General features: G+C 43.0%; 1 protein-coding gene across 1 annotated transcript in view; it reads right to left on the bottom strand.

Annotated features, from left to right (window-relative positions):
- LPL (lipoprotein lipase) overlaps positions 1-27,049 on the bottom strand; it is a 69,841-nt gene that overhangs the window by 28,030 nt on the left and 14,762 nt on the right. Inside the window, exons 3-4 of the mRNA XM_085639533.1 lie at positions 4,564-4,743; positions 3,513-3,624 (exon numbers count right to left, since the gene is read on the bottom strand). Of these exons, the coding sequence (XP_085495659.1) occupies positions 3,513-3,624; positions 4,564-4,743 (292 nt within the window). The remainder of the gene's footprint in view (positions 1-3,512; positions 3,625-4,563; positions 4,744-27,049) is intronic.

Raw genomic sequence — 27,049 nt, 5'->3', positions numbered from 1 at the left:
TTAATAGCTTTCTAAATGTCAGTTCTCTGTCATGTAAACAGCAGCTCAGTGCTGCTGTTTAGCAGGTGGTACATGTAAAGGTAAGGCGGGTGCAAGCGTTCCCGGACCCTACTTTGAGTATCCCTGCTCTAATGAGTTCCTTTCTGTTCAGCCATAAACCAGCATCTATCTACCTCTGACTACTTTTGGCAACATGGTCACATGACAAAACAATAGAAGCACAACATCAAAACACTATCCACATAAGCCACACGATAGACACGCTTTTCCATTCCAATCACTCCCTTGGCGCATGGTATGCAAACACAAATTTACTTTGGTACCTCCTTTGGAGTATGAAGCACTACATAAATGCAAAAACAATAACTTGAGTGGGTGAAAATGGCAGTGTGGCATGGCACCATATTCGCCTTTTTGTCTCCCATCTAGAATATTGGAGACTCTTCAGTCCTTGTTTGTGAGACATTTCATTCTTAACTAGTATTTTAGGATAAGGTCTCAGAAGATGACAACACCTTCCACCAATCAACTGAAACAATGAAGACCCCTGCAGAAACTTTGGAGACACTTTAAAAGATGCACCAATGGCAGGCACGGATGAGCACAACATGATAAGTACGCATTCATTGCGGAACACATTGAAATCAAGATTTCACTGAAGTGGAATCCCTAATCAGCCTTATGAAAATACTAGAGAATCCAAGATCTTACAAGGGAAAGTGCTCATCACCGAGGTTAAATTCCAAAAAGATAAAAATAAATTCCCAGAAATGCTCTAACTATAGCAATGTCCACTTGGTTGGAGGCCCAGACAAATCATAATTAGGACTTTGAAAGGATATCTGTTGTGTCTCTTCATAGACATGCTCGGCCTTTATGTGATCCTGAAAGAGCCCAGGATCAATGTGCAAGGATCTAAACTATGTCCAAAGTACAGATTCAGATATGTCTTCAGGAGTCCGCTAGGCCGCTATCTAGGTTAACAACAACTACCAGGAAGGTGCCAATAGAGTTTGATCTAGACGGATGCCTCAAATAAGTTACCGTTAGTTTCCTTCCTATCAGTGATTGAACACTTTTTTGAAGAGCACCTACAACCTGCACGGAGAGATCCAGAACGTATCGATTATTTGATTTCTGATTATAGACCCTTCTTGTTTATAATGACAAGCTAAATAGATTCCAAGGATCATAACGTGATGAGTTGGTACAGGCTAACTACATGTAAAAAATTAAAGAATTTAAAATAAACAATTTGTATTAATTTGGCTTCAGCTTCGAAGGCCTTGCCGGTATTCTTTAAAAAGCTTAGCCAGAGATGTACGTGTTATGAAGGAGGAGCAGAGCCTGGGAGAGCCTTCAGGTTACGAAACCCCTGCATATCTCTATGGGCGGCTAGAGCCAGAGTTTCATCGAGTTTTCACATCTCACCGCTCTGTGAATCCTGGAAGATCACCAGGAGGCATTCATGAAGCAGAAGAGCCAGAGACTACACTTAAGCCTTCCCTGATCCTTTAATTGAAATGATTAAAATAACCCATTGGCAAGGAACTGCAATTCCTGTTTTAAAAAAAAATAATTAATAAATAATGACATCCAGATACTCGCTACAGGGCGAGCCAACAGATTGCATTCAGACATGCGCTCACCAGTTAATGAAAGCCAGATCATCTTCATCCCTCGGAAGTCCTTGCTGAGCAGCCTGTACCATCTATGGCCAGTTCACAATGCAGATTCTATTCCCCTATCCCAGCGGGGAACTTGGAAGCATCCAAACTGCACAGACCCGCGATAGATCTGGCCCGAAGAATATAGTCAAATATACAGGCGGCTCTTGTCTACGTTGTTTGCCTTATCAGTTGAAGGCGTAGACCGAAGGTGCATCCTGGGACCACTGCTGTAGTATCCTCTAACCACCGCCCTTGGGATGCAGAATCATACCTCAACGTTGCCTGTGATCGTTATGCCGAGCAACCGCAAATCTAGATGAATGCTATGAATGGGCCTTTAAGGACAATCCAATGAAATTGGCTTGAGTCGCTCTGAAGCGTTTACAGATTTGAGTCAGAAATAGCGAGAGATGGCTAGACGAGGCTGAACTGATCTGACTCATGGCTTAGCTTGGTGGGGAAGCCAAAAGCTCCAATTGAATAAGACTCCCAGATTCCACTTGGGATGAAAAATTGACGTGGGCTAATAAGTGCAGGCCGATCGGACAGGAACAGTCTGTGCCTTATGTTAGTGGAGGATCTCAGTCATGCTGCCACTGGGACAAGGCTAGATGCCCAGCTTCCAGGAGCTATCTTCTAGCTGGTAATGGAACTTTTACTTAGTTTGAGCGTGAATTATGTGACATTAGTGTACCGCTGGGTTAGAAAACCATTACCTGCAAACAGGTTGGCCAGCGGTTGCATGCAAACGTCAAAGAAGCAGGGACCAGCAGCAACCTTGAGGCATTTCTCTATACACTTTCTCCATCTCAGATAACATTCTCCAAATCTGACAATCCCCATTTTGAGCTCACTAGTGGACATGTGTTCATAGTAAACATTGTCACGTGCAAAATCCAAATATTGCAGGTGAGTGTTTGCACTTCATAGTGATGATGATGCAATGCATGAGACCTTTCCACAAGTTCACCTTTGAGCAAAACAGGTTTTCGTGCAAATTATGAAGCACCTCTTTTTTCTCCTTAAAAACGCGACATTTTATAAACTCCATCTCGGTTCCATTTGAATCGTGATTTGTGCACAAACAGGAGTTTGGGCACAAATAAGCATTCTGAGTTGTGCAGGAAAACCCACACAGCAGGCACTTTACCCCCACCCGCCACCCCAATATTTCTCCATTGATAACCAGGGAAAATGCCAATAGTGAAACAGCTAAAAAAAAAAAAAGAGGATAAACATGTAAATTGTGCTAAAAGTACTATTTTGAATTTGGTGTCCCATTCTAGCAGAAATACTTAGCATCAGAGGAGACGAATGCATATGTAAAATAGAATTGTCTGAAGCACTAGAATTTGCTGGGTGCGGCATTACTGCACGAATATAGGGGCAACTCATAATAGAGTCTAAGGGGTGGTGGGGGTTATCATTGGAAAACTAGATATTGCCATTGCACTTAAAATGAACTGGGCAATAACTTGGATTGAGAGTTAATCCATTTTTTTCCACATTCTGTTGTATTAAAAAATACCACTGTAAAGTAAACACCGACATTCTCTTACTGGTGGTAAGTATTGACTCTGCCAGGCCATTGCTTGCTGCTGTGTTTTCATGATGTAAAGCAGCCTTCCCAGGATAACATAAGGTGGTTCTGCTGTATTGTTTTAATGTGTAGAATATTAGGAATATATGGTAATCAGGCTCCCACATATTCCCCTCATTGTTGTGACAACTTAAGTCAGGGCCCTACTTCTTTGGCTTCCCTAATGGTGAGATTTATTTGGTACACAAGACAATTGCAAGTACTTCAGGCAAGGGACATCACAATGTCATAAGTGCTCTTACCTGTAATTCTTTGAACTTTCTTTTTAGTTAAACTTCCTGCAACCCCAGCAGCATGTGCACCAAGACTATATCCCAACAAGTGAACATTATCAACTGGATAATTAAACTCCCCCTTGGAAAAGCAAAACAAAAACTTGCATTTTAGAATGTACTAGCAAATTTGTGGTCATCAATTTTTAGATTAAAACAACATCAATAAATAAGTGGAATTTACAAGAACAAATATACAGTTTTTTTCATCAGACATGGATGTTAAGGCGTACTATCTCTTAAAACTGTAAATAGTCTGTTTGTGGGGTGGTGCGTTTTAGCAACAGAGAATACGCAGATATTACAGATACATATATTAGCTTTCAAGATCTCACAGGTCTTTGGGTCCTGGGGGCTGGTGAAGGCCTTCCATGCCTACTCGAGTGGAGAAGCTATGACCAGCTTCTACTATACCCGGCCCGCGGGTTGTACGCTGACCTTTTACGGGTCGCCAACAAAACTAAATTGTTTGCTTAGTGGTTGCTACTACATCCTACGGTCTCGGTATGCTTTAACAGGTCAAACTAATTTTCTTTAGGAATTTTTAAAAGAATTTTATACGACTGCCCTGTATGCAATCACCATCACATCTTGCTGTCTTTGAAGACTCATTTTGGTGCATTGAAGTAAACGCTCAGCACTCATATCTGCCATTATCTAACAATCGTATTAAGGGCAAATCACCCTTGCATCCTTACTCCGTAGGCGAATTGAGTTTTGTTTAATTGGGAATGCATGTTACTTAACACTACTTAGAAGTGCAATATTTAACGCTAAAGTCATAGAAAATCATACTATTTCCCAATAGCAAATATATCTAAAATCTTATAAGAGCCGCCATGAGGATTCCAAGTTCATCAATGGATTTCTCCTAGCTGCATGGAGACCCACTAGGGATTATTAAAGAATGACACGGCCCAAGAAAAGTACAGGACACTGGTTAAGACGCAAATGTGACGCTATGAATCAAACATATTTCAATGCAATTTGACATCCATCACAAGCTTTCCAAGGCACTTACCTCCATCCAGTCTATAAACTTAGCAACATCCTGTCCCACCAGCTGAGTGTATCCAGCAGATACCGGATAGTGCTGCTGAGCACGGCTGAGCCAGTCAACCACCACCACATTAGAGTCAGGCTCTCGCTTGTACAAGGCATCCACCAACTTTGGTACCCAACTCTCGTACATTCCCGTCACCTGAAATTGATAAAAGTTCAATTTTTGCTTAAAGATGCAGGACAGGAGCTGTGGCGTCATCACAGGCATACCTTTAACAACTGGTACATCTATATCAACAAAATAAGAACTTGTCTGAAAATATACAATGATTTTATAATTTCATTTTTTTATATTTTTAAAGAGTGCAGGACTTCTTCAACATATCCTAGATAAATTTCAGGCTGAGATGGAAATAGTACAAAATTATTAAAAGTATCAAATATACAAAGACAAAATGAAAGAGGCATCATCATTAAATAATGAAAATCCTCCAATGCCTGATACACATATTTGACATAAACAGAAACTTCAAACATCACACTGAAATAAACAAGAATACGCTACACATCAAAACAAATTTAATTTTAAACTTATGCAATGGTTCAAAAAAGAGTAAACTGTGGCAATCTATACATTTAAAACCCCTATTCAAGCAATGTCAGTATCTCATTTTGAAAGGATTTAAGTGTTTCGATTAGGGATGTGTGAAGTTTTTATTACACGTGAGAAATATCGATTATCACCCTACCCAAGGTTTTGTTGAGTTCCATGCTATGACCCATGTTTAAGCCCTGGTAGAATTTTTTCCTGCAAATGAGCAATATTTCCAAAGCATCTCCCAAATAGGAGTTCCCCCGACTTCTGCTAGAATGATTCAGCTCCCACTGAACCGTTCAGCATATCCAATTGCTGTGTAAATACCAGCTAGACAGCTATGATATTTCTAAGATCATGGTAACAGGATACGTCAATATTCTTCCCGATCCAGCGATACGCACCGACACCTCTCTAAAGGCCAGCACAATTCCCATACCTAATGCCTACCAAGTGGTGACCCTTCATCCCACGAACAATTCTTCAACAGCGCAATACTACGAAACTTGGATCTCAACAATACTTGGTAAATGAAGACCATGGATCGGATTCCCTTTGTTGTTGGAATATCATCCCACGTGACAACAGTGGAATCTGAGCTTTCATCCAAGGATAGGTTATTGCTGTAGTGACAGGATGGGGGTCAACATCGTAAATTCTGGTGGACCCACATTTCGTATCCAGGATAATCTCTCTGCTGTCATTGTTACAATTCTTCAAACCACTATCACTGGAAAATGACAGAACCCCGGGATCACGAGTATCCCCATTAATTACAGGTCACGGCAGTATAAAGAACAGGAGATCTATTTTCCCTCCATGACACCAATATTAGGTATCTTACCTAGCATGTACTTTCTACCGGCCTCAGTAAACAAGGGCAGGAAACACGTTCCTGCTGAAGGTATGATCTGCATCAATAAAACCACAGTGATATTTAACTGAGAGGCACCTTAGACTGGGTTTGGCACCACCTCATAACCATGGATTACTCCGCAACTCTATCAAAAGCTAGTCTACTGCATCAGTCGTTTACACAGATGAGAAGGATTCAGCATTGTTAACAGCAGCCCAATATGGCTTCAACCAATAACGATGAGATCCCTCAAACCCCTGAAGGCCTAGCCCTAATGTACACAAAAAATACCTTCACAATACTACTTCCTCACAGAGCACCAGAAGTCTAAATACAACTTCAAAAACCTTCTAACTCATCATTGAACTGCCAGCTGACTTACTGGGGGGTGCGTTTGTTTTAAAAGTCCCTTCTGCCGCTTTCCTTGCCTCCAATTTTGAGCCAACAATAAAAATATCAAGATAACTCCAGTGATTAATGTTCAGAGTTTTGTCTAGTGGAAGTTTTGACTCATCATAAAGTAGCGCAGAGGGTTTATCTGCCTGCTGCAAAGAACGTGTACCATGCAGATCCCAAAGTGAATATAATGTAAATAGGTCAGTGGGTTATGGCTTTTGGCGGAGAGATCCTTTTGTTAGTTGCAGTTTATAATTTAAAATCTTAATATCGAACAGTGAACTGTTAATGTTTATCTAAAAGCTGCATGAAAATTGCAAGGTATAGGTTAGAGCGTTATGATTTTTACCCCAGTCTTTGATTATCGTAATGTTGCAAAAAGGGTGGTTCATTTGGGTAGATATCACTTCTTATTATTAAAGAGAACGCCCAACCATGGTGCTACATTTTAAATTCTGAGTTTGAACTTTTCCAGACCAAGCACTCTTAAACTAGACTGCCTACCAGTATCGATGAGTTGTGACTCCTATACCTTACAGGCCTTGGTCTTATGTAACATTTACTATACACTGATTTACAAACATACGATTTATTGTCTCCATGTGTGTGAGACATAAATTTCTCTGACTCCCTACACTAGTATGAGTGGCGGTATGAAACTAATTAAATGCATCTGAGAGAGAGTTGTTATGGAGACTGGAGGGGCACTGTTAAAGGGTAGTAGTGAGGGAATCCGTGGCGGAAGTGGTCATTGGGGGGTGCCAACAAACATTGCTGCATGGGGCGCCAGATGCTCTAACGCCGGCTCTGCTCTTGCAACCAGTGCCAACAAGCTGACAATTCTGAATGACTCAGAAGACAACTTAACTTGTTGAAAGCCTGGACAGCTCAAAAGGCCACACACTGGGCTGTATCCTTATGAAAAACTCCAAGTCCGCTATCAAGCATTTTAGCGTAGACCATGGCAAATCTTTTTACAGCCACTCAACGATCGTTAAAAATCCAAACCCACCAAAGCTAAGAGACACAAGACTGCCCCAATCAGAGGACCCATGAACCAGAAAAGCAAGACAAGGCTAACCACGATGCTCCTTCTTGAAAAAAATATATATTGCTGCAGCTCTCACTGAACACAGTTGACTTAACACATTTTCCTTCTCACTCCACCCCTTCCTTTCTATAATTTACTCTCTGTAGGCCCTCCTGTATCTTTCTTACTATATATTGTTTATGCTGGCTATATCTGCATCACTCCTTTTTCAGTTTTACTTCCTCTTTCTTTAAAATTCCCGACTTTCTCCTTCTTACGCTCATCACATTCCTTGAATGTGAATTCATTTGAATATTTTTCCCCTAATCCAAAGATGATTTCAATATCTGTGATTATGTTAACTTTTATAACATAAGAGAGATATGTGTCAAACATGCTGACTTCACTTTGATTATTCAGAGCTATACAAATATATACAATAAATAAATAAGTTTGATTACCAACAGCCTAGCACCAATAAAACAACAGACAAAAAGGCCCAAGCCCTACCAAACATGGTTGACACAAGATCTAAAAGAGCAAAATCATGAACTAGGTTGACAAGAACAGCCCTGGTGAAGACCCTCATGATCAAACATCAGTAGAAACCAACTCATCAGTCAGCACCAAAAACAGTGTACGACAAAACTGAAGATCAAAACGCCTCTTCTAAGCAGATGATATTACACACTATCAACATTTAGGGGTCCATTAGGATGAAGGGCGGTGGGACCACCGCCGCGCTGGCGGTGCGGAAAAATGCCTTTTTCCGCCCGCTAGCAGCGGACATCACGTCCGCCATATTAGTATGGTCAAACATAGGCCAATTCCTGACCACCGCGGTGCGACGCACGCCGCCATCAAAGTGCGCCCGCCACCGCGGCAGTGGGAGCCAATGGAGACCCTCCACCGTGCGGAATGACGTCCGCCCCGGTCCACAAATTAGGATGGCTCAAGCAAGCAGATCCACCGCAGCAGAGACACCGGTCAACCAGAGACGGCGGAAACTCGACAGCGGTGCGCGAAACCAGAGTCCCGGTCCACACCACCCGGACACGACCGCAATGGACCCAGCTCTACGCATCTTTCCGGTGCTGTACCTGCTACTTCACCAGGAACTCATGGACCGCTGCGGATGGATTTTGCCCATCTCCGCCCGCTACGGGCAGCTATTCTGGGACAAGTACCGCCGGTTTTTTTTGGCGGTTAATTCTAATTTGGCCTCCGGTTTTCCCACGGGGCCGGCGGGCGGTTGTTTTCCGCTTCCATGGCGGTCGGGGTGATTTTCCGCCCTACATCCTAATGGACCTCTATGTTTGTCAGCTTTTCACCCCCCCACCCCAACCTTTGATTTTCAGTTGGAGACTAGACTTCACAGAAATGTAACCTGCGGGACTTATTCAACAATAGAGCTCCTACACGTCTAGCACGGTCCAACAAACTTCCGATATGGTCCACCCAGTTTCCCATCCTATTGCTGGACACAGTAAGCTCTTGATCCAGGAGGACCTCGAGATGTGGGTTTGAGGTATTTCTCGGCATTCTGCGTTGTCAACAAAATCACACCTTCTTCAGAAGAACTGAGGCACCAAGAAATAGTACAATTCCTTATCTGCAATTTGAGGTCCCAGTTCAACTGGAAGGCATCTGGATCTGAAGCCACAATTTAATTTTTCAGTTTTCATAGTTTCGCCAATTTCTAAGTGTAAGAATGAGGAAGCCGGTGGAAGGAATACCCCCCACAGTTCCTACCATGTGGCCCTCTTTCCAAACCAAACCACATTCCAACAAGCGCAGTAATTAGAGGCTTAAAACAAGCAGGCTAGCCAAAATATAAAGGCTACATAATTAAAACGAGGGGTGGTCTTTTTCACACAGAGCTGAGCTGGAACTACATAACATCAAACGCTTTACTACAAGAAAGTGGGCACAGCATAAAAAATACCAGCTAAGAAGATTATCCCACATATTAACAACCACCCTTCACCCTCCTGAGAGTTTTCTAACAGGGATTAAAAAATAAGGGCATTCCATAACTTCTTCAGTTTGCTATAAAGAAATGAAAACCTCATCCTAGATGAGAACAGGGCCTGCTTGGTCCAGTTGAGGAGGCAGAAATAAAGAAATGAAAATGAATCTCGGCAACGACGCTCAACAGCCTGTGATTCTGGGCAAATCACTTAATCTCCCCGTGCCTTACAAAAATGAATGTGTCCATCTGTAACGAAACTGCTGCTCATGTAAAGTGCTCTGATACCCGATGTATCGGTCTAGTTCGCACTCTCTAAAACTCTAAAATAAAAAACTAAAAAAAAAAGACCTCATCCTAGATAAGAACAAGGCCTGCTTGGGCCAGGTGAGGATGCTGATGCTGAAATAAAGAAATGAAAACCTCGTCCTAGATGAGAAGATGGCCTGCTTGGTCCAGGTGAGGATGTTGATGCTGAAATATGAGTTAGTCCAGTATTCAAAGTAAAGTCTCTAGCGCCATCACCTTGAAGCAATCAGGGTCTGGCAACTTCAACTCAGCTACCTATGGTAAGTCTCAAACACTACTAGAGGGAAAGAGTAAATCCCACATATATACACAAATCTGGAACAAAGTAAGATTATCAGCACTTCAGATAAAATGGATGTATGACGTTACAACGCACACTTTTACAACGCATGCACTTACAACGCATTTTTTACAACGCAAAATCCATTACAACGCACTACACTTACAACGCATGACACTACAACGCATTTTTAAAAACTACCTTTACAACGCATACCATTATAACGCATAATATTAAATTGCATTTAAGGTAAGTATTAGATAGTATAGGGGTAAAAATTACTATTCTAACTCCAGGGGGTGCAACAGTAGGGTAAGTGTTGGATAGTATAGGGGTAAAAATTACTATTCTAACTCCAGGGGGTGCAACAGTAGGGTAAGTGTTGGATAGTATAGGGGTAAAAATTACTATTCTAACTCCAGGGGGTGCAACAGTAGGGTAAGTGTTGGATAGTATAGGGGTAAAAATTGCTATTCTAACTCCAGGGGGTGCAACAGTAGGGTAAGTGTTGGATAGTATAGGGGTAAAAATTGCTATTCTAACTCCAGGGGGTGCAACAGTAGGGTAAGTGTTGGATAGTATAGGGGTAAAAATTACTATTCTAACTCCAGGGGGTGCAACAGTAGGGTAAGTGTTGGATAGTATAGGGGTAAAAATTACTATTCTAACTCCAGGGGGTGCAACAGTAGGGTAAGTGTTGGATAGTATAGGGGTAAAAATTACTATTCTAACTCCAGGGGGTGCAACAGTAGGGTAAGTGTTGGATAGTATAGGGGTAAAAATTACTATTCTAACTCCAGGGGGTGCAACAGTAGGGTAAGTGTTGGATAGTATAGGGGTAAAAATTACTATTCTAACTCCAGGGGGTGCAACAGTAGGGTAAGTGTTGGCTAGTATAGGGGTAAAAATTACTATTCTAACTCCAGGGGGTGCAACAGTAGGGTAAGTGTTGGATAGTATAGGGGTAAAAATTACAATTCTAACTCCAGGGGTGCAACAGTAGGGTAAGTGTTGGATAGTATAGGGGTAAAAATTACTATTCTATCTCCAGGGGGTGCAACAGTAGGGTAAGTGTTGGATAGTGTAGTGTAATATTATGCGTTGTAATGGTAGGTGTTGTAATGGAATGCGTTGTAAAGGTAGTTTTTAAAAATGCGTTGTAGTGTAATGCGTTGTAAGTGTAGTGCGTTGTAATGGATTTTGCGTTGTAAAAAATGCGTTGTAAGTGTAGTGCGTTGTAAAAGTTGCGTTGTAAAGGTTGTTCCCCGATAAAATAGGTTTTTGCCACTGAAGGGCTCCACGTCGACTAAGAAAGAGGGATTCTTTTTGGAGTATTTCTCCTGATTTAGTGTCAACAGAAGCCTTAAGGGTCCTGCCACTTTTAGGTGTCAGCTCATTCAATAATTAATGTGTGAGTTTGGTCATGCAGTTGTTTAAACTGTTACCAACCAAGAATAGCAAAAGGTTAGTGTGACTTTGGAGACTGGTGTAAGGTGCTCTGCCTCCCCACACCGAGTACAGGTGTGACCGCCACTAGGAAGTGTTCAGTTGTGGAAAATGTCTCAGGTGAGGTTTTTCCGCCCTGAGGTACTTGTCTTTGCTAGTCTCAGCTGACAGCCACAGGCTGAAAGGTGGAGCTACAAGGTCTGAGAGGAAGGAATTTGTTTAAGTAGGTGCAAAGGTGGCACTGGTGTACACAGAGAGAGACTCAGTTGCACAAAGTTCATATGTTTGTGTAAGCTGACTCTGTCTTGGCCTTTCTGGAGCTCTTCAACAGATGGGACGCTGAAGGGTGTGGTTGTGGCAGGGCTGTTTGAGCCTCTGAGTTTGAAGTTATATTGTGTGTCGCTTGGTAATGTACTGTCTGGGTTGGAATCAGGGCCGTCTTAACAGCATTATAGGCCCCCGGGCAAATCAGTGCACTGGGCCCTGCCTGCACAACCACTCACAGGAATAAAAATGTTTAATGGAAAATTAGAGTTAGATTTTGGTCTGCATGGGGCCCCTATGCTCATGGGGCCCACGGGCAACTGCCCGGCGTGCCCGTGTGTTAAGACAGCACTGACTGGCATGTCAGATGGATCATGGGACAAAATAGTTTATCAGTAATTGACTTATCGATGGGACTTGGTTGATTACACCTGTTTCTATGGTTACCTCCCCCACAGCCCTGCCCATGTTTCTCCTTTACCTATGCTGCAGCAGGGGTGCTGTTTTTGATTGACATGGGGTTGGAGATCGGTACTTCTATGTATTTTCTTTTGGAGGTGGCTGGCGATAGCAGTTACACGCAGACAAAGGGATGTTGCTGAGTTTTCTTACAGACATAGGGGTCTTGTAACTCTATACTTTTTGGGTTTTCCATTGAAAGGTTTCAAAGAAAAAGCACAGTTGCAAATGTGTTTCCAAAATCCTCAAAAAACTCTCACCTGTGTACAAATGCCTTTAAATACTTCCAACTATTGATAATTGCCACTGTCGCAATATGCCGTAAAACAAAACATTTGGAATGAACCCTGAGAGATAGTTTGGAAGAGAAGATGGATGGGCCTGCAAAGATTAACGAGGGCCCCAAAAAAACCTTCTACCAAACCTGCTGTATGAACAGGTGTCAGGTCAAAAGGGATGGACGCAGATGTTTTCAGATCTGTCACTCATCTGCCGGCCAATCACAATCCAGAAGCAGGTAGCCTCTGGCACTCCGACTGAAATAAAAGACTAAACCTGCCAGCTGCCAATGGAAGGTAGCGAAGAGCCCCAGCCGGTGAAAAGTGCACTGAGCCTACTTTCACCATGCAACTACATATGCCATGCATGTGTTTTCATATCCCTCACAGAACCGGAAACCTTAGACTCTAGACAGCGTCCTGTTTTTTGTGATGAACCAAAAAAAAGAGCTTTCACTGTACTAATGAGAGAGGGGTTTAGACTCCACCCACAACTTATTTCACACGATAACAGGATTTGATACAGCAGACATTGTGTGCTTCCACTGAAAAGGAGTGCTTAGGTTTGCACTTTTTGGCTTCTAGGAAAGCTTATACTAATGCAAGTAGGGCTCAATTTTGTTATGGAGGCAAGCCAATGAAAGGTTATAGGACCCGACCTGCCAACTAAAACAAACATTTCAACGTGTGAGTATGGGGCTGGGCCCAGGAGGGGTGGGACCTCATGCCAAGAAGTACCTAAGAGGCACTCTTGCTCCAGGCCCGCCCCCAAACCCCCCCCCCCCCCTCAAAAAAAAAGAAAATGCATATTGAGACTGTCCTGGGGTGTTTTTCACTCCCCTTAATGGATGTCGGCAGTTCAAAGCTTCCAAAATGAGCTAAAACTCCACCGTTGACAGTGGTTTTCAGTTCGTATTCCCTCTGACCGTGACTGTGTGAGTTGTCAGATCTGTAGGCCTGATTGTAAGAATGTATATGTGTATTCACTTCAAAAAACAAAGGTTACAGGGACGTTATAGTTAGCCTCAGATTTCATTAGTACAAAACCATTTAAATTCAGTAGTTATAGTTATTTGAGCTAACTATAACTTACTCCCTCACACTGCCCAGCTTATGACCTCACATATTACATCACTCATGACATGGTCAGTGACATCACTGTTTACTTCTCAAATGGCATTACTAATGACATAATCTACAGAACAACTCACATTCCAATAGAAACTCTCATAAGCTCATTCCCACTCCCACACAACCCCTCACAGACTCATACCAGTACTCACACAACCAATCACTCCTCCATAGAGGGGGGGACCATCACCTTCCTGGGGCTTTACTTTATATTAAGGAGGTGGTCCGCACGGAAGTCCCTCCATTTAGCTCCAAGATCCACGGGGACCGCCACCTCACCGGGGCTTTGTTTTAACTAAAAGAGGTGGACTGCAAAGACCCCACTTCCTGAGGCTTTCATATGCCCCAGGCACCATGACCTCCCCGGGGCTAACTTAATATTATGTGGGGGCCGAGCAGACCCCCCGGGCCCTAGGGACCACCACCTCCCCAGAGCCAAATACTTTCATTAAAGAGGGAGGAGGGCCGCGCAGCCTCCTCCCCGGGCCAATTTTGGGCCGCCTAAGGACCCCATCTCCCAGGGCCCAGCCTTAAAATATATTTGTTTTAATTAAGGAGGGGGGCCCGTGCGGCCCCCCTGTAATATTTAAATAAATCCCTGGGAGGTGGTGGTCCCCGGGGCTCAAAGAGCTTCAGATGGGCGACCAACTTTTTTATGAAATGTCCCCGTGACTTGATCCCGCTGTGGGCTCTTTTCAAAACAAGCTCTGAAGCCTGCGCTTTTTTTTTTTTGCCGCGAGTATATTGGATTTGTTTGTTTTTTTTTAATATAAAAATGCTTTTCTGGCCTGGTGGGTCCTTATAGGACCATATAGCCAAGGTTAGGAAGACAATGTATTCCTACACTGCCCCCTTTTTCTTTTTACATTTTTTTTCAGCCGAGTCCCATGATAGCTGTCAACACTTCCTGGTTGAAGTGTTGGTTGCCAATCAGACCTCTTCAGTTCCCTGTACGAGCTCCTTATTATTCACAAATTAGCCGCAATCTTATATAAACAAATGTGGATTTCCTTAAATTTCTCAACAATTACAGAACAGATTTACATAAATAATTGAAGGCGTGATCTGCTAAACCAAGTCTACCTTCCTGCCAAATTTGGTGTAATGCCGTCCAGCGGTTCGGGCTGCAGTCATGTTCGAACCTCCCATAGGAATTAACATGGGAAACATACTTTTTTTTACCCTCCCCCTTTTTCTCATATTCTCGCTTGACGGATCCTCCCGAAACTTTTCATGTGCAACACAAATCACCGGCACACTTTTTTTGCAACATTTCATGACGATTCGTCAAATAGCACCAAAGTTATAGGCAAGTCAAGAAATGCTTTTTCTATGGAAACATGGTCCTAACTATAACTACTTACTGGCGGCTGCGAGTAGGTGTAACATATATATTCTAATTGAAACTGCGCAAAGGCTTCTGGAAGTTGCAGTACCGGACGGAAGTGCGTTCCCTTTAATGTGCATTTATTTTCTGCTGAACAGTTTAAAACCCGCAGACGGGCCTCAGCACGTGGGATCCTCCTCAATCCTGTGTAGTTGCCCCATAGAATGAGATCGGTGAATACCGACCCCATTGGCCCCCTATGTTAATGGGGTGGTGCACTCTCGGCAGCAAGGCTGCCGCCATAACATCCACGCTCCGGCTTGAAGCACAGTCCGGTCACAGCCTCTTAAATGCACATCATAGTGCCCCCTGATGGGCTGTTCTAATTGAAACTGTGGATTTTAAACTGTTCAGCAGAAAATATATGCACATTAAAGGGAACGCACTTCCCTCCGGTACTGCAACTTCCAGAAGCCTTTGCACAGTTACAATTAGAACAGCCCATCAGGGGGCGCGCTATGATGTGCATTTAAGAGGCTGCGACCGGACTGTGCTTCATTCCATTTCACCTGCAGCCTTTGATAAAGAAGATGACTTAGAAACGCGTCAGGCAGCACAGGTGTTACGGCTGCAAAGGATATCAGCATGCTGGCGTCTTCCGTACCTTTCAATGAGCTTTTGCTTGAAGCTCCGTGTTTTTGTCAGAGTGCCTCTCATATGAAGGTCAAGCCAGAGCGTGGATATATATATATAAATTTATATTTGACAATCCAGTTCAAAATACTTGAAACAGGCACTGACTCCGTGGGTATGTTCGTCAAAGAAAATCTTTTATTCCTCAGAGGATGGCTAGACGCGTTTCGGCGGTCTTGCCGCCTTGGTCACTATATATATATTTATTTCTCCACACTGACCGCTCCTCTTCAACGGTCCAGCCGCACTCACTTCCCGAAGCAGTAAGGGATACCCGTGAGTCAGCTTTTTTAAATCATTAATTTTTATTGCATATTGTTATGCTGCCACAACACCCAACAGAGGACGCCTACGCATTTCGGCTTACGCCTTCAACCTGTGCAACTATATATACATATATATATAAAACCTTAAGTATGTTTGTGGCTGCACAACCCGCAACTAAGGACTCACTCACTTCAGCTGGTGGGAACACCTTGCAAAGTGAAAGTGGCTGAAGACGGATCACTTTCACTTTGCAAACAGCTGCTTCCATCATCAGCTTTCCCCTCTATTAACTGTGTCCTTCTCGCACTAGAACAGCTGTGCAATGAGTTATGTGTTCTGTGACCCCGTCACCCTGGGGGCAGTGCAGTTACCTTATAAGCGCACTGAGAAAATATGTTCTGGGATACATTTCTGCTGTTTCTTGCAGGGCTGCGGCCAGGGCCAGGCTGGGAACTCAAAGCAGCCCTGGCAAATTTTGTCGGGCCAGTCCCCATATGTTGCCAAAGGCAGCTGAATATACAAGGAACTTTGGAGTGCTTTTACAACTGCTGTACTGCTACAAAACCGGCTCCCATACCAAAACCGGCCTCCCACCCTTCCAGCCTCCCGGGGAAATGACCGATGCCCTGTACGGCCGCTCTGGCCTTGGGGCCCAGCTTCACTCGCTGAGGCACACATGCATTGGTTGGATACTCATAAAATGACTGTATTACACCTCACTGAGTCATTTTCGCGCCCTTCCTGGCAAAAAACTGCTGCTCTATGTGATTTTTGGTGACAATTTGAGAATGTTTAACTAATTATGTTTTTTATTATATCGATTCGCAACAAACGTATGTTATGTTATTAAAAATTGGCAGATTTTATTGCTTCTATTTATATGAAATATTGTTATGGTTTTAATTAACTAAACAATAAACTTACTTTACTTACTTGCGGTTATATGTGGCATTTTTTGGGGCCGGGGTTGCGTTTTTTACGCTGTTTTATTCCAAAATAAATCAAGTTTCACCCAAATTACAGCGCAAATCGTTGGCGTTGGTAACTGCGCGTAATTCCGCGCCCGCGTCGCCCCTCCCAAATTGCGCACATTTTCGCGCCCGGAATGGTCCCTTTATGGCACCGCTAAAGATTGCGAGAAATTCCAACGTCAATAAACGTCCCTTTTGAAAAGTGTGACTGAAGTCTTCTCTGTTCCAACTTCATTTTTAATATTCACTTTGTAAACAAATCGTGGCCTTTAGAAGGCAGTTGTGCACAGCTAAAGTTCGCAGTGAGCAAGGCTGTGGCGGGGATTCTGGAAGCATTATTACGCGAGGCCACTCAGGCCCCAGAGTGGACTACGCCCTCAGTCCAAATCTGAATCATTAATTAATATTCATGAGCTGGCCTGTGCATGCTCAGCGCCGCTCTATAAATAACATCGCGGGCAGAGGCCCGCGGTGGTGACGACGCAGCGGGAACACAGGCCTACATCTGGCCGCCTGTGGCCACCTGGGTTAAATTATTGGCAACTACAAAGGGTTTCGCTAACGTCAATTTCACAATTCCATGAATTTTGCTGTTCCGTTTTGAAGGTCAGAGCTTCGAAAGAAATCAGTTCCGCCAGCTTCACAATGAATACCTGATGTGAGTCATCAGCCATACTGCTGTATCCAATAGTGAGCTTTGATGCATTCTGGGAAATGTAGTCTTGGGTTGCTTCCACTAAAACAAGTGGCGCAGCAGGCACATAATTAAGGATGCTTAATACCAGAAAAGCACTGTCTGAAAACAAGGTCTACAGTGCCAAAATGCAGCGAGCATTGTGCACCACCCTTAACCTTTTTTTATTTTCGAAAGGACAACAGCAGTTGCTGCAAATTATATCTAAAGGTTTTCCACAGAGCTGCTAGGGTGACTAGAGTTATTTATGTGCAAGGAACGCTTGTGTGGTGCAGGTAAAAGACTTTAGATTTTCGCGGATGGTAAATAAATTTAAAAGAAATACAACCGGTTGCAGTCTTCCCTCATTTTTTAAGTCAAGAGTGCCCAGTGTTGGTCCAGGCTGAAGACATATTTAAACGAGATGCAGTGGTAAATAATACAAACTAAACATGACTCATTTATGTAATTGTGTATCTACCTGAACATGGGCCATAGATTTAGCTCTCTTGGACATGCGTTGGACACTCCCAGATCTGTGCTGTTGAGGGCTATGACGTATCTCTTGAGGAATTGATTGTTATTTGATAAACGCTTATCATCTTTGTGCGTACAAGAGCTTTGATATCGATGGGGGAGGCAGTGGAAAAGAACGGCTCAGGCACCCTCTGGAGAAAAGTGGGCAAGTGGAAAAATAATGGCTATATCTCTGGATGAAACCTAAAAAAAAGATTCAAAATATGACCACCTCCACTGAGGCAGGAGTAGACTTTGTCTGTTCTGTCTGTAATCGCCATGCCAAAGGGCGGTCTGGTGCAAAATACCTGCCAGATTTTCTAGACAGCTACCTCCTATGTAAATTAAGAATTCAGATTCAGTGATTGGAGGAGTGGAGGCTGGAACTTAAAGGATGGGAGGTCCCTATCCTCTCAGTGATACGAGGGCGGAGTAGCTGCTCCTCGGGGTGTGTAATATGTAAGTGTGTGTCATCTGCCAGACTCCATCCAATTCGGAGAATTTGACCGCTTCACACAGGACCGGAGTGATAATGTGGGTGGTCTTTAATTTGAACATTCACCCAGCATCTCAACCTATTTAGGTTCTGGTCCTCGGCTCGTGCAGCCCGAGTCGCCGGTTCAGAGAGAACTCTGCCCTCATATCACTGAGAGGATAGGGACCTCCCATCCTTTAAGTTCCATCACATAGGGAGTCTATTCCTGGGTGGGTGTCCAGCATTGTCATTGGAGTGCCCGGCTTGTAATAGAATTTCAAGATTTACACAGAATATACATTTGCATGTTATCAATATTAAGAGAGCTGGACTGGAGTGGCACACCTCTCTAATTCTATCACAAGTGTACTAAGGTAACCGTCATGGAGGACGGAAAGTTCCCAAGAGCAGACACAAAAGCTTACTTCATCCCCCGAAATATGAATAGAGTGTGTTGAAAGCCACCCTCCAGATATTTCTGACATTTTGGGTCTCAAGCAGGAAGTGGCAGACAAGTTAGTGCATGTTTCATTAGACATGTTTCAGTCCTTTGTGGCCGTAAAGGTCCTGGACTTTCTTCAGGGCAATTGAACTACAAATTTGGATCAGCCGGAGATGCTAATCCTGGTATTAAAAATATAATTTATATTAATTAATTAGTATTTTAAAAGTTGCACTCAAACTGGTGCTTGGGGATGTTTTGTGCTGACGAAATTGAAACAAGCCATGGAAACGTTGTAACAAAAATGTATTCAAGTATTGGCTTGTTTTCTTATTTTAAAATATGTGTATAGTTTGCTGAAACTTTACTGGACAAAAAACCCAACTACTTGACTAAGCATTTTTCAGCTAAGTACTCGGCGTCAGGGGAGTGTTTCATTGTTCTGTACCCAGTACTGTACTAAACTGTTTGGCACACCCTGGTAGGAACAGAATATAAACCAAGGAGGTTCAAAGTAATTTTCCTTCTGAGCACTTTTTAAAGTCTACAAAAGCAGCATTTTGGTAAGACCTTTACTATCTTTTGGCTTAAGAACGGATCATTATATTTTTAAATTTTCTAAAGTGTATTTTCCCTCTTTGCTGCCATTGGTCACCGGTAGCACATTCGATTGATGACAAGTGGGCAAGTTGCTATGACGACTGGCTTTGTAATGTGTGTGCTTTAGGAAGCTTAGAAAAAATAAAATAAATGGAAAGGTCAAGTTTTTTTGCCCTTCAACGTCCTCAGCTCACACCTTTGGCTAACATACTGGGGCAGAGTTCCACCTCTTTGTTTTACTGATTTGGTTATCTGCAGATCTACGAAAGGTATGAACAAACACAGTGTAAACATTTAAAATCTAGAAAAACATTTGAAAAGGTTCTCCTCTGCGTAATGAGGGCATGAGTCTGAACAGAATGTTCTCAAAATAGTTTCCCAAGATTTACACTGGCCTGGCGGGAAACTGCATCCGGTTGAAGCCGGTCCCATTGACAAGTTTGACACTGAAAAACTTTATCACCAAGAAGATCTTAGGTGCCAAGGGTGATTCGCATTGTGCAGGAAACAAATATGTAATATACCACCCCAAGAATGTTAAGATGTGTGCATAGGTAAATTTGGAGATGCTTAATAGTTTCTAGTCTGCAATAAAGTTGTATTATTCACGTTGCCACATCTAGAACAAATCTCCAAAAATGCTCATCCAGTTAGTAAAATTAAAACACAAGTGAAAGGAGCTGTCACAAAAGACCCAGTGGCGGCTCCTCCTCTAAGGAGGAGGTATGTCGCCCCCCTGCTTTTCACAGTGTAAACGAAGCGAAAATAAAATGATAATAACTCGATGTTATTATCATTTTATTGTTTCCTACTGCGGCAGCTTTGCGGAGCGGTGGGCTGCTCTGCTCACAGAGCAGGGGGAGGAGTGGTGGGCACTCTGTAAGTGCGTATAAATGTTTGTCCAGCCACACAGTCATGCTCACTTTGCATGTTCTCCAACCAGGTTGTATTACAGCCTGGGCGGAGGACATGCCCAGGCTCCCAGTCCCAGTCTGAGCGCCGAACCACGGTGCTCAGACCAATCACAATGCTGCATTGCAGCATTGTGATTGGCTTCGGGGAGCCTGGGTGCTTCCTGTTCTGGCCTGACGCGGAGAGTCGACGGAGGAGAGTCGCAGCAAGGAGGTAAGTTTCTTTTTCTTTGCCCCCCCCGCCCTCCGCCCCACCACCCTCCGCCTCACCACCCTCAATCAGTGCTAGCTGCCACTGAAAAGACACTTTCCCAGGATTCATAGAAGTCCTTGTGAATGACGCTCCCACCAATATCACAAAGATCCAACTGAACAATCATCTGAACTTCTTGAAAATACAATTTTGTGCCTTTTTAACACTAAACTGCATGCACTTTGTGAAACTTTCAAAACCAACACAATGTTTTAGTTAAAACTTGCCCTCTTTAGTCTTTATATAATAAGGAGAATAATCACCCTATACCCACGGGCGGCTCCGACGCTAAGGTGGAGGAGTGTCACCCCACACGAAAAATAAAATGATAACTACATTTTATTATCATTTTATTTTTCAGTACTCCTCTGTAGGCGTGGGGTGGACTGGACTGCCCGCAGCGCACGGGGGAGGAGTGGTGGCCTCTCTAATTTGCATGATGGTTTGGCCGTCAAGCCTTCATGCACACTTGGCATGTTCTCTACCGGGCTGTGTTGCACCGCCTGGGTGGAGAACATGCCCAGGCTCCCAGTCCATGTCTTGCGCCGAACCACAGGGCTCAGACCAATCACAACGCTGCTGTGATTGGCTAGGGGAGTCTGGGAGCCTGGGTGCTTCCTGTTCCTGCTTCCTGGCGTTGACGGAAGAAGAGGAGGATGAAGGAGAAGCTGTGGCCGGCAATGCGTAGTAAAGCTAGAGTTGGTAAAATTGCCCAAAAAGTATGAGTTTAGTTAAGATTTTTGTTGGGGATGGACCAGACTGGTTCAAGCCTCTTTAGAGGGTAGGCATTTGGATGTGCTGTAACAATAATACAAAGGGATAATCGCTCATTACCTAGTTGAGTCTCTTTTTAATTCAGTGTTCGTGAATTCTTCTTTTGGGATACCCTAAAAATGTGGCCTGGATTTGGCCCACCTGGACCGGCACATGACATATAGCCACGTTTCATGTGTTTTTCACCGATTGTACCAGGACGAATAATATTATGCACTTTCCTGCCATTCCTTCAAGGGCCTCATAGATGTTTTCTCTTGTCTCAATACACTTATTTCTTTGTATTTATTATCATGGGTTATATATTTATTTACAGACTTTATTTTTGATGTTTTTAACAACAAACATTGCAGCATACACTAGTTTGTAGACATTGTGTGCACAACCGTTAAGGTTCCAAGGCCAACTGTTTGTTTAAATGCAATATTACAAGTGACCATGAGGGATACTACATAGGTATCATTCGTTTTTTTAATTTATTTTTTTTAGAGTTTTATATAGCGCGAACTAGACCCAAGACATCGGGTATCAGAGCGCTTTACACAAGCACCAGTTTCGTTACATGAGGACACATTCATTTTTGTTAGGCACAGGGAGATTAAGTGATTTGCCCAGAATCTCAGGATGTTGAGTGTCGTTGCCCAGACTCGAACCCGGTTCCCCAGCTCCGAGGTCAACCGCTCTTGCCGTAAGGCTACATCCTCTCCCCTAATTGACCAGTAAGCAATGATAATTAATGGTTTACAGTTAGCATGAATATTGACAGTGTGGTTCTATATCTAAACTTATATAGTATCTTTAATAGTGTTTTCATCTACATATGGAGAGTGTATGTGTAAAATGCCGAAAAAATTCTCAGGAGCTCTTTCTCACATTACATCAGTAACGATGGTGTTTTTTTTTAAATTGTTGCATGCTTACATTACAGTACTTTCGCCAGAAGTAAAACACGGGCAGAGAACAGCCGGCTCTACATCACTTCACGCAGTGCCGCAACCTCCTCGGCCATGGTAACACATACCTGGCGCTACCATCAATTTTACAAAAGCATTTTATTTGTGTGACAAACTTTGACACAGAAGGCAATCCGATACTGACACATAAGTACAACATCTTAATAGGTCCTGTGCTTGGCCCACAAAGAGCAGCGCCTGCTCGCCTGCACTGCCATTTGCATGTATTATATTTTTTTAGCTCAATGGGCATGGGTTTGGCCATAATTGAAAACAGCCCATGATAAAGCCAGTAGGTCTCGCTTCCATGTGCTAACACGTTCAATCACAGACATTTATTTTACAAATGCTGTTTACATGCGTTACATTAGTTAATGTAGCACATTAAACCAGAACGTTAGGCTTTACCACTGATGGTAGAAAAAGTAGCAAAATGGACTGATTTCTATATAAAATGGATATATGATGTATGAGATAAAGAAAAGAACACTGGCAAACAGTGTATTGTGTGAACTTTCGAGAGGTAAAATAGTCCATCATACATTCCATTTAGGGCGGTTTCTAGAGGTTGAATTATACACCAAGCAGCCAATTGCATGTAGTGAGAGAGCGTTACTCCTCCGGGGATAAGAGAAAGCCCATTCTATGTATACGACAACCGTAAATAAACAGACAGAGGAGCTGTTAAGCCAGACCTAAAAATGTTTCCTGCACACGACACTGCTGTAAACTGCGCTCAGAATCGGTGTTTTGGTCTCGAGCTGCACGCAGAAACCATGAAACGTAGCCTGCTTGCCGAAGCACGCAATGAATCTTGGGTAAAAAAAAATCCTGAGTCAGGAAGGAACGTTTACCTACGACACGTGCCCACCACATTTCCTGCCCAATCAAGCGGTTAAGAGGCTGAGGTCGAATGTTTTTATTGGTTCCTGGACCAGCCACCAATGTCCGGCCAGGACAGCTGCTTCCCCCAACAGACTCCTCAACGCTCCCTGTGACCTCATACACTTCTGCGCCCTGACAGAGCACAACACACTATCGCACGTGACAGTTTACAAACTGCCAACACACCAGAGCAACACTCCAATAATGCTGTGTCTGGGTATCTGTAACATTTTCCAGCAAGACATCTGAGCGTCGGTCTATTCCTGGGCATGCAATGCGTCCAGGAGGAGCAGGTGGAAAAAGTTCCCTCACTGAAACGTACGTCATGGGGCTGCAGCTCAGCAGACCACCACGAATTTCATTACAAGACCGGAGGCTAACATTATGCATATAACTTTTAATGCGTCTCCAAGCAGCCGCAAACATCATAAAGATAAGTGTTCCAGAATAGAATATTCAAAACAAGTAAAAGGCAGGAGCTCCTAAGAAACAGCCTCTTTTGAATGCGGCTCCAAGCAGATAAGTTCATTGCCTTTCTTCTCATTTTGAATTACAATGTTTTGCTCTTTAGAAGCTTTTTATTAATCATTGCCTATTTCTACAGTTAATTATTCACTGTTTACCCTTGTTTCGCCCTATATTTATCTATTTGCTAATGTTTTTTACAATATGAGGTTTTCATTTAACCTTTTGCCTCACTGGCCTCTCTTCTTTACTGGCGCTGCCCCGCATTCCGCGCTTCGCTCGCACTTCGTCTACCGGTCTCCAATTTACGGAGACTGGCGCTGACTCCCTGTTCCTTTTCACCAAAGCGCATCGTCGCGCACGGAGCCTCGCCCGTTATGCTGCCATATTAGAGGAAGATTCCCTGGCAACGCGCGCATCACGCAGACGCGTTGCCAGGGATCTTTCCTCTAACTCTATTTCTCTCCCGTCTACCAGCTGATCCGACGCTCGAGCCCTCTGTCGGTTGCTCGCGTCTCAGGATCAGCTGGTAACCTCCACAATTACCGGCCCGCTTTTATAAAATACATTTCCTAATGAATTTTCACCCTTTTTACCGCCCACCTTTACCAATACTTCATTTTTAAACCCTACTGGCACTTTATTACAATCTCTCTCTCCATAATTTAAATAATAATAAAAATAAAAAAAAGGGGGAATTGCACCATCTTAAATAATTAACAAAAAATTAATTATAAAAGGAATTAGATTCTTCAGCAGTAATATATATACATTTAACATTGGGTGCCATTCCTTTACCTTATTAAAAAAAATAAAAATAAAAAGGGTGACGCTGCTCTTTCTTCTCTTATTTAAAGCTAAGTTATGTCTGACTTAGACTCGGACGACGCTAGCGCACCTATTCCTAGTATGGATAACCAGGCCTTTAAGAGCATCATCCATAATGAGATGAGATCCTGCATTCTAGAAACCTTATCTAAGGTCATACCACCCAAAAGATCACTCCCTATTCTGGTGGACGATTCCAGCGAAAACCCAACTAATCTCTCTGACGATCTCATCGAAATAAGGGGGAAAAGATTAAAAAAGAATAAAAATATCGGTCATACTACCCCCAAGAGCACTTCAGGAGTTCAAAACTCATCTAACTTAACGGGAGGTCACCGCACCTCAACTTCATCAGGTGTCCTTAGCGGCACAACATATAAAGATGTCCTCAGCGGCACACAATTTATGGGTGTCCATAGCGGCACAAACTATCCTAGTGCTCAACAGATATTCATACAAGATGATGATGACTCTACTTCTATCTCTAGATGGGTCAAAATAGCTATGAGGTTAGATGGCATTGACTTGAACTTGTTCCAAGCTCATTCTATCAGAGGCGCTATGGCCAGCAAATCCATTTGGTCTGGAGGTAAGTTAGAAGATATTCTAAAGGCCGCTGACTTGTCTAATGCTAGTACCTTTGCCCAGCATTACTGTAAACCAATTGATCATATGTCTGATGTTGTGTTACTTGGCTACCAACATGCATAATGGTAGCCTCCGGTCTTGTAATGAAATTGCGATTCTCCTATTAACATGACTAGAGAATCTGGATTTCATTAAAGACTCGGAGGCTAATATTTTCCCTCCCACCCTTTACCACAAGGGTTTACTTATTACTTAATGTTATACTTATATCTGTTACTGAATCTGATTCTTATCAGATTTTAAGACTATTCATTGGTTACCTTTGACTGTCTTGCATTTACCATTGAACTTAACTCACATATTTGTTTTCCTCCTTACAGGAACATCTTCGCTAAATTACACTGTTTATCTTCTACACCTTCCTGTTTGAGAGAATATATGTATTTACCTTTCTCGTTTCTCTTTTTTCAGACAATCTCTAATCACCTGTTGCCGTCTTCGATCCTTCTCTCACATCGTCATATTCTTCGTTTACTGATGATTTAACTGACTGTTTGGAGTTTATTCACTGTTATATAACGCCTCATCTCTTCAAGACGCTTCATGTTTTACGCCACATTCAAAAGAGGCTGTTTCTCAGGAGCTCATGCCTTTTACTTGTTTTGAATATTCTATTCTGTTTGCGGCTGCTTGGAGACGCATTAAAAGTTATGTGCATAATGTTAGCCTCCGAGTCTTTAATGAAATCCAGATTCTCTTGTCATGTTAATAGGAGAATCGCAATTCCCTGGCACAGCAGGGAGGCCAGCAGAGACTGAGCCGGTGTTAATGCCAATGAAGCAGCACCACCAAGTTTCCCGGGTCCATGTGTGATGTGCTGCTCCAGTCCAGTTTCTTTATTTGAATTCTGGAACTTGTGGTCATGTTTATGACATAACACAGGACTACAAGTCCCAGAATTCCAAGAAAAAACAGGAATGGAGCAGCACATCACGCATGGACCTAGGAGAGTTGGCAACTATGTTGATGTGACCATTCTTTAAAGTTTTTATTACATTTATAGGGCCTTTTGGTGGCACTAATGGACTATTTTCGGCTTGAGGTTATGTGTTTCCAGGAGATGTGTGTGTGTACTCGGGTAATCTGCAAGGTTTCACCCAGTGTTTAATTTGAGCCAGTGGTGTCAGGTGCTCGGCACAGGCACTTAATTGTCAACACCGGGTCTTATGACACATGGTGGTGTTGTTTGTGTTTTTTAGAGATGAGCACCACAAAAGTTGTTTATCAATTCAATATACCTTAAAAATGACTAATACCAGCCACCCAAGCTATTCTTATAGCTTCGGGGAGCCTGGAATAGTCTGAAGCACAACACTTGAAGGAGTGTGATGTTCGTAAGTGTGTTTGTACCATCACCGACTGCTCTGGCTGGGGCAATGGGTGGTGCAAGCTGCAGAGGCCTCCTGACGACAACCCTGGCACTTATTTCTTTACAAATTAAGCTCTGATTTCACCATATGTATGAGGGAACTTCTGAAACTAGATGTTCCGACAATACAGACATTTCTGTACTGAAGTTGTAACAGAGTGTAAACAATGTGCTAAAATATGTAGAACATAATGTACATAGCTTGTTCCATTTCTACTGGAACCATAACACACATAGGTGCAATTCATGAAAAATATTTCTACATGTAAGTGACATTCATATGGTTGCCAGGAGACGTCATGTCACCAAGGACACAGTGCGCCATTTTGGGATTTTTGTTTAGCAGTCTGATGCCTTATGGTACTTGAAGTCCTTGTTCATTTGAGATGATTCATTAGGACTGTCAGAATACAGACCGGAATACCACTAACCTGAATTCCAG

This window comes from Triturus cristatus, chromosome 12 (genome assembly GCF_964204655.1).
Source record: "Triturus cristatus chromosome 12, aTriCri1.1, whole genome shotgun sequence".
Taxonomy (NCBI): Eukaryota; Metazoa; Chordata; class Amphibia; order Caudata; family Salamandridae; genus Triturus; species Triturus cristatus.
Note: the sequence above shows the minus strand (reverse complement) of the source record. Positions and strands in the feature narration are given on the sequence as shown.